The 12,221-nt window shown below is 37.9% G+C and overlaps 1 protein-coding gene across 1 annotated transcript in view; it reads left to right on the top strand.

Moving 5' to 3' along the window:
* LOC140246670 (sorting nexin-33-like) overlaps positions 1-12,221 on the top strand; it is a 70,562-nt gene that overhangs the window by 7,491 nt on the left and 50,850 nt on the right. The window contains exon 2 of the mRNA XM_072326010.1: positions 11,327-11,488. Within this exon, the coding sequence (XP_072182111.1) occupies positions 11,327-11,488 (162 nt within the window). The remainder of the gene's footprint in view (positions 1-11,326; positions 11,489-12,221) is intronic.

Here is a 12,221-nt window from a genome sequence, read left to right as displayed (position 1 = left end):
ATTATCATTATTATTATTATTATTATTGTTATTATTTTATTCGCCATTTCAGACATTGCACACGTGGATAAACACTAACACAAAATACATTTGATTAAGCATAAGAAAAATTCACATCACAATTTGCTATGCACCTTCAGATCTCCCAACCATTCTGAATTTGGAGGAACAAATTTGAATTTTGACCCTTCTCAGCTCTTTCAGTAGGAATTTCTTTTTTTGGCCCGCCGAACGAGTTCGAGCAGGGGACTATGAAACGGGCTCCGTACGTGTGTGTGTCTGTGCGTCCGTCCGTCCGTCCGTCCGTGTGTGCGTCCGTGTGTGATCAAAATGTTCAATTTGCTACTTCTCTGTCATTTATGAGCCAATTTTGATTCTGTTTGCTTTATATGATAGCACTTCATGGGAGCTTTAAAACTTCTACACAGAATTTAAGTTGTGACCTTTGACCTATATTGTACATTTTGCTACAAAATGCTACTCCTTCGCCATTTCTAACCCAATTTCGATTCCGTTTGCTTTATGTGATGGCACTAGGTGAGGGCTTCAAAACTTCTACACAGAATTTTGACCTTTGACTTCTTTGACCTTGATTTTTGACCTATATTGTACATTTTGCTACAAAATGCTACTCCTTCGCCATTTCTAACCCGATTTCGATTCCGTTTGCTTTATGTGATAGCACTAGGTGAGGGCTTCAAAACTTCTACACAGAATTTTGACCTTTGTCTTCTTTGACCTTTGACCTTGATTTTTGACCTATATTGTACATTGGCTACAAAATGCTACTCCTTTGCCATTTCTAACCCAATTTCGATTCCATTTGCTCTATGTGATGGCACTAGGTGAGGGCTTCAAAACTTCTACACAGAATTTTGACCTTTGACTTCTTTGACCTTTGACCTTGATTTTTTACCTATATTGCACATTTTGTTACAAAATGCTACTTCCGGCGGGGACATATATTACGCACTGCGTAATTTCTACTTTTCCTTGTTTTTTTTCAAGTTATATGATTTTACTAAAAACTACTATAAACTGCTTTTTCTTTCCTTTTTTTTGGTGACTGTTGGTCAGTCAAAAAGGTTGGGAGATCTGCATTTTTTTTTTATACCACTAAGTCTACTACATACTACACAAATTTTTACACACACACTTTTGTTATAGCAGTTTTCTTCCATAGAATTGTACAAAATACCATTTGAAATATCATTCATCAACTGAAATTGCTATTAAATTGAATTTGAGTTGAAATTATCTTCTGCCATCGATATACAAATTGTACATAATATGTTTGCTGATTTCATTGGAAGACTTTTGCAGTAAAATTGGCATCTGAACTGATTGTATTATGTACAGTAGTCCATCACTTGCAGAGATTTTAGAACACATTTTATCACTTTGTTCTCATTATCATGATTTTGATAATTTACAATTGATGTTCTTCAAAAGTCTGCAAGGGTTACTGTATCAACCTGCGCCTCCAAAGAAATGACTTGAATTTTTACTGAATTGACAGTCAAAAAGCTAATGTATTTGAGCTTCTTTTAAGAGATGAAGTGACTGCATGGTTATTCTGAAAGTTTCGAAAGGAGTAGATTTCATTCCAAGAGTGGGCTTTCTTTACTTGTAATATTCCTCCCTTGGACACCACCCTGTAGTGGCAGTTGCCAATCGAAATGTCACAGCTGCCTGTGCACGTGTGGCTACTTTCAGAAGTCAAATCTTTTTAGCCTCTGAGAGCATGTAATTAGTGGCGACAAAAACAAGGCGATTGTCAGTACATGTGTATAATATGTGTGTGTGTAATGTTCCTGGAAAGCAGTGTGGTTAAAAAGGAAAAACTCATTTGTTTTAGTGTAATTTGGTTTTAATCATCCATCCTTTGGGAATGTGGGGTGGGGTGGGGTATGGTGGGTGGTAGAGAAAGGGTTTGCATTGTGGCATGATGCCGGCTAGAAAACAGTGTACAGTTTGTATGTTCAGCCCTCAACCCCCCCCCCCCCCCCCCCCCCCCCCAGAGATCGGCCCAGCTCCAAGGAAGTCGTCATTAGCGTCAAGTTTTGCTTTCAGATAACGATGACATCGCCCGTTGTCAAGGGAGCCCAATTTAACATCCTTTCAATGACGTGCCCATGCGATGATTTGACAGATGTTGAAAGCCTTAACTTCAATTTTCCAAGGGTCATTCGAATAGCTTTCTGTTCAGAGTACATTCGTAAACCTTCGTACAGCTGTAAATATTAACCAGATATGGCGATTAATATCAAACTTGTCCTGCGGGTTCACTGCTTGTGCAGACAGAATTGTTGTATCTTGAAGAAGTGTGACCAGTTTCAGCTTAAAATGTCATGTCATTGTTTTGCATGCACCTTTTACGGTGTAGCTGTGAATGAGATCAAACTTTGAATTTTATAGATGGGATTATTAATTTGATAATTATTAACAAAGTAGTTTAGATGTGATTTACTGTAAATATTGATGCTTTGGCATGATTTTTTTTTTTTTTTTTTTTTTTTTTTTTTTTTTTTTGCTGAGTGGCTAAAAAGAATATTGGTGGGTTCTTAAATTGCAATTGCTACAGTTTTACAAGTACACATGTATTATAGACCAGAGTTTTGATTAGAACTTGATTAGGGAGGGATTAGTAGGGAGGTTATTTTAAAAAGAAATGTTGATTCTGGACACTGTTCAAGTAAACTGTGCTGTCCATCAAGGTTACATTGCAAGCCTAGGACATGTATGTACATTGTATCCCTGTGAACGTGCATTTCGTATGGTGGTTTCCTGTAAAACTTTGTTGGCTTCGAAAAGCTTTGAAGCATTCCAGGTTGAGTCATTAATGCGCTGCCCCCTCCACTCCCGCTGAGATCACTGCCCCTTCAGAATGTGATTGCTGCAATATGAAGTAACGGACCGAAGGAGGGTGGGGGAATTGGGACTCAGAATGTGTGTAATGTTTGATGCCCAGTCGTACATGGATGTACACAACAAGTCTTGCCCAATGCAGTGGCACTGTTATGATTCTCTTTGCTTTTATAGAATGTACTCAAGATAGTGACTAAACAGTAGACAGCGTTGCCGTGAAAAGTTTTGACTCTACGCTTTCTGTAGATCTGCAGCTATAGATCTTGAAAGTTATATAATCCAGTGGACCAATTAATGCCCTGTCCTGTGTGTGACCTGCTATTTTCGTGTCGAAAAAGAAAAGTTAATTGTACAATAGTATACAGAAGGAAGTAGAGGCATTGAATTCTGAATCGCTCTCTCTCTCTTTCCTCTCTTTCTCTTCCCATGTATTTATTTCTCTGTTCCTTTTCCTGTCTCTCTCTATATATCTCTCTCAATCTAGTTCCTTTCCTGATTTTATTTTATTCCTGTCTCATCCTATACCCTTCATTCTTTGCTTTCAATGTGACACATGCTATGAGGCATTTATTACCAAATATAAACATATGAGTGCAGCATGCTCTTTCAATGGTCGACCCACTCCATGCAATTGTTTTGACAGACCTCTCTCCGGATTGGTACTTCTAGGGAAATGACACACTGGATTGGGTTTTTACAGTAGGAAAAAGTATTACTCATCACTCAAAAGATCGTATTGTCTCTATATCTCTTGGGACATGTCTTCGACTTTTCAGTCTAAGCTCAGCTATGCTTCCCAAAGGATATTTGACATACGAGTCGGGTGAAGGGAGTTCTCCACCCTACACTAGGAGCGCTCACCCTTCTTTTAAACACCAAGTCCTGTTGGTGATTGAGCTGCATGGGCTGCAGTGAACAAGTTGCAGTGCCTCGTCTTGTGTCTACATTGCATGGTGTCATGTCAGACGTTTCACCCCTTTGTGTATGTCTAGTGTATCTTGGAATTACAATGTATACAGTGTAAATGTAGGAGAGAACATCAACACCAAAGCTGAGTGCTGCGATAACACCTCTTTGGAAGTGTGCTATTATCAAGTGTGAACATTCGACATTGTCCTATTTGAGTGTTTAGAACACTTCCTGCAGAAGTTGCAGTCTTGGTGGAAAGTTACACTTTATACCAAACTTGTTGAACACCAAGGTACATCTTTGCTCTGAATACTGGAGCTACCAAGGGACTCTATCAGTGTACAGCGAAGTGCAACAAGAGATTTACAGATTTACTGCACGGCTGAGGAATCAGATTTAAACTCTCTTGTGTGTAAAAGACTGCGCCAAGCTGCCAGAAGAGTCTTTCACAATGATAACGACAGGTAAACTTAACAGTGATGCAAAACTACTCTCCATTGGTAACTAGTCATGGCTTTTTATACACTTCTTTTAGCATTTTGTGTTGCCCATGTGTTATCTGTAGCAAATGACAACAACTTCACTTTTGTCATCAGGTACAAGTGTACATGTACAATGTATACATGCACACATGTAGGTATTTCCCCTACACTGTAAAAAATGTGCTGATGCTTCCCAGTTTAGATTATTGTGATACAAAGTATTGAGTGACGAATACAAAGATTTGGAGGTCTGTGTTGTTAGTGGCCCCCTTTCATTGACTGATACTTTCGGGACGTCTTTGTCGATTGGCAAAGAAAGCATTCCATCGCCTGTGCCACAGAAGGTGCAAGAAAGTTCAGTAAATGAGATCATGGCATTGTGTTTTGGTACATTGTGTAATGCTTTGCTTGTGTTTGGCACTCGAGGAAATTTGTGTCATCTTTTTAAGTGTCAGTGCGACTTTATTTTAAACCCGTACTGTGCTGTTTTGGGCCAACTTTAACCCGTACTGTGCTGTTTTGGCCAACTGCCACATGCACTTCAGTATTTTCTTTACTGATTGACCAGTGCACATGTCTGGAACTGTATTGTCTATGTCCAAATGCTCAATTATGTGTGCATGGCTCAGATCAAGGGTACACTGCACTTGTGCAAAAGTGTGCTTCTGGAAATTCTAAATTAAACTAATTATGCAATGTGACCAGGACATGAAGTACCATTTTCGCTTTTGAAGGCTGTATTATAGTAGTAGCTCCAGACAAGGTTTCAGGTTCATTGCTCTGAATTTAGGTATTTTACAGCATTTTTATGGTTTAAAAATGCCCATTTTTCATTATTTTTTTTTTCACATGCAGAACATAGATTTTTTGGACACCTTAATTTTTACTTTTACATTTTAAAATATGAACTGATTTCAAACTTTCAATAAAAATTAAGTATCAAATTACAGAATTCTCATGTTGATTTTTTTTTACATCACTTCTGAATTTCCAACAGCCCTTGAGGCAGTTTGTATGCCACGTACAATTGTACATAACTTTTGGTGTCCACCAATTTTTTGAAGTTGTTAAGTGAAAAAGTGGATAACAGTACATGTACATATTCTTTATGATATTCCCATTCATATGTTTAAATCTTAACTTTGAATTGAATTCACTGCAACATTGAGTGTACTTTTCAATATTTTAACAGTTAAATGATATACTTAATTTTTTGGTGTCCAGGGTTATGTATGTAGCAATGTATATTATTATGTCAACACAATCGTATTTTCGTACAAAAGGCAAATACCAGGCAGCTAATGCCTAAAGTGCAAACCACTTTATACATTTTATTGAAACCTATTGTGTCCTTCAAAATTGGTCTTGAAAGTGGACACCGAGTTATGTACATGACAGTTGATATCCGGAACACATCTTTCAATTCACTATGAAAATTATACATTATGAACTAGTTTCTTTATCTTAACAAGTTTTTATATCGTAAAAATACATATATTTATGAGTAAATTGGTGAGAAGCAGACTCCAGTCTCAGCTAATTGACCCAATATGATGTAACGTAAGTGGACACCGGTGTCCTACTATACGTTGTACATGTCACATGGTAAAATTTGGACTCTACGAGCATCTACAATTTGTTTAAAAGTGTTCATGTCATAGTAATACATGTAGCCAACATGTAACACTCATGATATGATTGGGAGTCTTTGGCAGAAATGAGGTACATTAAGAGATAAGACCAAAACATAGGACACCGAGTTATGTAACATTTGTTATGGACAACGTTCATAGAAAATATCACCCTCTGTGCCAGCATTGCTGTATACTGCTTCACTGAACAGCGTGATATTATAATTTTTGGATCAAATTAAGAAATGAGAAGAAAGTTTGTATGGTAGAATGTTAAGTGTTACGTAAATATTAACTTGGTGTCCATGTATTCGTTCAGGAAATACCTTCAATGTTCATTTGAAAAATCTTATTTTTTTTAAGTGGTTTTATTTCTTTTTGGGGCAAGTTTCGCCACACATTGAAGTACATATTTGCAAAAGTGAATTTAAAAACAAGATAAAAGCATTTCATAAAGAGGACACTGAGTTATGCACGTTACACTTTCTGACCACCAAACATGGCTCGCTGATTGCCAGATGTATAATGTTTCATACTCTAGCACTTACTTATTTTGCAATGTTTGGAGATTACAAAAATAATGTTACTGAAGTCTGTTAATTTCAAACTTTTAGGTAAAATGTAATATTTTTGGTCCCTTGATCTGAGCTATGCACATGTACAGTTTGGTCTTGCTCAAACCAATGCCATTTGGTCATGATTTTTCTTTGTGAACTTGCGTGATGTGAATGACAATTGTTTTTGTTTTTGTTTTTTTGTGTAGTGTTAACCACAGCGCAAAAAAGCATGATTTGAATTTTGATTTGAATCACCTTTTTTTTTTAGTGTGTACAAAAGTGCCTATTGTATACGCCATATATTTCGCGAGTCTAAATTTTCGCGAATTGGGAATTCCTGACGATTTCGCGAGTGGTTGAATTCGCGATCGTGGAGTCCTGCACCGAACAGAGAAACGCACATGCGCACGTCACATTCTCATCGGGATCAGAGTCAATATTTTCGCGTGTCTTTAATTTTCGCGAATAGCACCTGATTCGCGAAAATAAAAACCTCGCGAAATATTCGGCGTATACAGTATATTGCTATTGCCCTGTGTCAGAACTGCAATGTAGGCCTACCACCCAAATGTGAATGGATGAAATGAATGTGTTTTTGTGTTACTTTAGCATCATGGATTTACAAGGACCATAAATGCTGCCACGATGGAGCTACTACAGTGTAATTATAGTATCTAGTAGCTTCATGCTGCATCTATGTATAACCTACAGGTTTGCTGATTCATTTCCAAACCTATAAAGAAAGCATGTTATGAATAGTGTGGTCTGTATTCTCTGAAAGCAGTTGTTTTAGCAGTAGGGCTGCTACATTTGATGTATTTGACATGTTGTTGCATTGCAGTATACATAGAAAAAAGGCTGTGCGAATGTCCTTGAAAGTTGTGTGCTGACTGCACAAAGCATTCATTTCCATTGTAGTGATTGTAGACCTTGTATTGCAAAATGACGTCTGGAAACGCGGGACTTTGAACAATCATTTATATGCAGAAAATACCAGGCAGTCACAAAAGGCAAAATGCTTTTTATAGTCAATTATTGGGACTGTCAATCTTTAAGTGAGTGAGTGAACAAATGAATGAATGAATGAGTAAAGTGGGACTGCTGACCTAATTAATTGGTCAGGTCAAATTCACAATTGAGTGGAATTGCCAATAGATACAATTATAGCTTCTGAGATTACTGCCCTACCCATTGTATGCAGTACAGTCATTCCCCCCCCCCCCTTTCTTCTGAAGAATGATTGAGTGAAAAAGACAAATTTGTAATAAGGCTCATTGGTAAACACTATTTTTCCCAGTCAGTCATTGCTTTTAATCTGTAGTATAGCGTAAGAGTTAATATTTGCTCAGTTTTAAAGTAGTCTCTTTTTGTTGTTTAACACTCTGTGTGCCACATATATTTCTTGTCGGTATAGAAAAGTATGTGAAATTTGTGCACATTAGACTTATATCGTATTAGCACAGAAAGGATTAGTACAGCTAGCAGTGTCTTGGAAACTAACCAGCAAGTGGCTTCTAGATCGGCACCTGCTCGTCTCTCTAAAATTCATCAGGAGGCGCCCTGTTGAAATCTGTTAATATCGTATGAAGCGTACAGAGGGGCAAAATTACAGGGGCAAAGTATGCGTTGTCATGGTGGCTGCTACTTCAGATCTGCTGTAAACAATGCACCGCAGCCAAGATAGACAGAAAGGAAGAAAACAATGCAGAAAATACTGCACAACCAAAGGCAAACTTCTGAGTCTGAAGATCAGGAAGAGATGATATTATCTCAGTGGCAGTTGACACTTTTCAAACATTTTGTTCGATGATGTCGTTGTGACTCAGTACAAGCCATGTGCTCAGTATTGTTGTTGGTGTTGCAGCACTGTTGTTCAAAGTCCAAACTACTGCCCTTTTGTCAGCTATAGAACTGTGAAATGCTCAACAGCAGCTGTACACATGCACTATAAAGTTAAATACAGTAACTAGGCCTAACATCTTGGAGCTACATTGTAATATGACAAGTACTTTCGAGTACTTCTAATACCAGCAGTTTCTCATGGTACAGTGTACATACATGTACTTGTATTTCTCTCGTACTACTCTTCACTGTTCTTCAGTCACCATTGTCTGGAAACCAACTGCCAATGGCTCTAATCCTGTCAGGGGCGGATGTAGCTTTTTATAAAGGAGGGGGTTGGGGGCGGTATGCGAGGGAGCGTAGCGACCGAGCCCGAGCGAGCGGAGCGAGCGAGGGGGGGAGGGTGTGGGAGGGAGGTGTCCCCCCTCCCACAGTAGGGAGAATTTTTGAAAATCTGTGTGTGAAAATGGCATTTTCTTGCATCTAAAACACCACTATTTTTGGTATAGAGGTCATTGCCATAAATAGAAAAAAATAAAATTACAAGTTTAAAAAAAAAGATAAGATAAAAAATAAAAATGGTCCCCGGATTTTTTATTTTTTTATTTTTTTTTTTTTTTGGGGGGGGGTTGCAACCCCCCAACCTCCCCTCTAGATCCGCTTCCGCCTGTAAATTCTACAAGTATTGGGATGGTCTTCCTGTAATAGACTGTGGCATACATGTACAATGTACGCGGTATTGGTGACAACTGAGTGGGTTCGCTAAAGTGAAACTTGAATCAAATCTGGACAAGTTTGGATTAATTGATAGGAAGCTGAGTGAAAAAAAAAAATGTGACAAGTTACATGTACATTGTGTACAACACCACACAGCTATTGTCCTTGGCATATAAAAAGTAAAGAAATGTTTTAGATATAATCATGGCATGCAAAAGTGTAATCTAATGAGCAAGGTTTGTCTCTTGTCACCACTAAAGTTTTAAAGGGACTGTATACGGTGTATACAGTACTGGTTGAGGTGATGATTCATGTTTTGAACATTGAAAAGCCTCTTATGAATTATGAAAGAGTATGTAATTTTAAGAAGGATTCAACGTTTATTTCATACAAATGGCTGAGATATAAAAAATAGTGAAAATAAAAAAAGCGACATGCCACAACTTTATTAGGATCTCTTTGTTTCACCTTGTTTTGGATATCTCAGCCATTTCAAAACCGATTTTCATCGAATTAAAACTTTTGATACCCCTTTTAGAACTGCATGCTCTTTGACATCTCATAGAGTGGTTTCTGAATATCTCGCAAAACATTGAGCTAAATCCTCACCTCGACCAGAACTGTACACACCCTTTAATCTATGTGAATACAATGTGAATACAGTGCATCTATAGGGCCTTGTTTTTAAACATTGAGCATGACTTGGAAAAACATTTGTTGTTGATGATGATATTGTTATTCAGGTAGATGATAATTATTATTTTTTTTTTTTTAATGAAATTGTTGCGGATGATATTGTTGCTGTTGTTGTGATTTATATTGCTGATAAATGGTTCAATGTAAACCTGAAACACTTGTGTCACACGGTCACCCATATTCCAGTACACAGATCTGTTGACCCTATGGGGTGTTGATGGTTTACTTGGTCCCACCTACCCATATTCAGGGGGGTGTCAATCCTACGCCAAAAGTGCTATCTTATGGTACCGTTCTCGTACGTACGTACGTACTCATGGCTGTCAGATTGAAACAACTGTATTAAAAGCAAACTGGAGGAAAAACAAAGTCAAATGACTTTATTGGGAAGAATGCCAATTGTCACATGATTACACATTTAACTCTTTGCATGCCTTATGGTGTAAACACCAGCTGTATATCACATGATTCTGATATGACGGCACATGAGTGCTTGTTGAAAACATTCTGTATTTCAAAGTCATAGAACTTTTTATAGAACTTTCCAAGCATTTATGCCAGTACTGCCTGATGTATCGGTAGTTCTGCAAAGTTGAGAGAAAAGCTCAAGATATAGTTTGTAATTTTTGTGACAGAGCTATGGCCATGACATTTTCATGTACTGTGACATACATGTACTGTGATTTTAATATCTAGTGCATTGTGAAAAATATGCAAAGTTGGCAAGCCTTCAACTGAATGGAGTAGATGCTTACATTGCACACAGAGATTAAGCACACAGATAGTATTAGTATCAATGTTTATAGTTATTATTATTATTTTTTTTAAAGGATTTTTTCTTTCCGGTTATTTTCTGGATTGTTTTCGATGTACACGTACGTGTAGTTTGCCAGCTGCCAAAGTATAAACTATTTTATATGAACTGTAATACACGTACGTCAGTCATGTAAGAATTGATAAAGTTGTTGTAAGTGACAAACAAGACCCATGATGTTATGATTATTACCCCCCCCCCCCACCCCCTATAAACCCAAATGAAAAAAAAAAATATCCTGCTTGAAATACAAATTATGTACTAAAAGTTATGGTGCACCTCGGCGTGAGAAAGAGGTAAAAATGGTACTTGTTAAAGAATTCATAACATTGAGCTGATCTTGGTTTTTCCATAATCATGTCTTTAAATAATGAAATAATCTTTTGGTTTTTTGTCCCCTTCTCTCCTCTCTCTCTCTCTCTGTCTCTCTTTCTGTCTACCTGTATTATGTTGTCCTTGTCTCTCTGTCTCTGTCTCACACTGTCTTTTCTTGTTCTGTACTTGTCAATCTCATTCCATTCATGCTTATCCATCTATTTAACCATCCATCTATCTATCCATCTATCTATCCATCTATCTATCTATCTATCTATCTATCCATCTATCCATCTATTTAACCATCTATCTATCTATCTATCCACATATCTATCCCTCTATTTAACCGTCTATCTATCTATCTATCTATCTATCCATCTATTTAACCGTCTATCTATCTATCTATCTATCTATCTGTCTGTCTGTCTATCTATCTATCTATCTATCTATCTATCTATCTATCTATCTATCTAACATACTCTATATCTACTGCAGGCCAGGGTTCTGTACGATTTCGCTGGCGAGACAGATAATGGCGAGCTGACAATATATGAGAATGAGGTGCTGCAAATCCTCCGCCAGGACGTGGGCGAGGGATGGTGGGAGGCGCAGAACTCGTCGGGCCAGAGGGGGCTGGTTCCCGAGGCCTACTGTGAGGTAAGGACACGCCCATCCCTATTGAGGGTGGGAGGCTCCACCTGCTCCCCCCCCCCCCCCCATTCCCCTTCTCCCAATTTTCATGCTGACAGTGAAAATAGATCCATAAAGAAAACTGAGAAACAGAAACAGTTAAAGTTTCGGCAGAGTCAAGTGTAAATAAAGATTATTTTGGGATTGTCAAGTTTAAAAACAAAACCAAAAACTCCGAAGGGCTCAAAATGTATTCAGCTGTTGATATGAGACATGGAGATGCTTAATACCTGTGAAGAACAGAGGGAAGAAGAACAGAGACAGAAACATGGATGATATTCATAACATTTCAGAATCAGTCATGTGTTTATCTCCTGGCCAAACAAAGTTTGAAGAGCATACTAATTACGATATGTGATATACATTTATACAGTGTATACAGTACTGTATTCATGTACTTGGAATCGTACATGTTGCCAAGTCATTGGGTCAGTGTAATACCTTGCAGAGTGATTGACTCCCAGTTTGTGGATGTTTAGAAAGTAGTTGTCAATTTGTTTATGAATAGAGATTAACTAATCCCCTCTGATCCCTAGTGTGTCATCATGGCCCTCCTGTTTAACCCGTTGAGGACAAGTCCCGTGTATACTCGGGCAGGTGTCTGTGGGAAATGCGTGTTGTAGCAAAATGAAACTGTCCTCAACGGGTTGCTGATCTACAGCTGTCGGTCGTAAAGTGTACTGGTACTTTGAAGGACAAG

This window comes from Diadema setosum, chromosome 3 (assembly GCF_964275005.1).
Source record: "Diadema setosum chromosome 3, eeDiaSeto1, whole genome shotgun sequence".
Lineage (NCBI taxonomy): Eukaryota > Metazoa > Echinodermata > Echinoidea > Diadematoida > Diadematidae > Diadema > Diadema setosum.
Note: the sequence above shows the minus strand (reverse complement) of the source record. Positions and strands in the feature narration are given on the sequence as shown.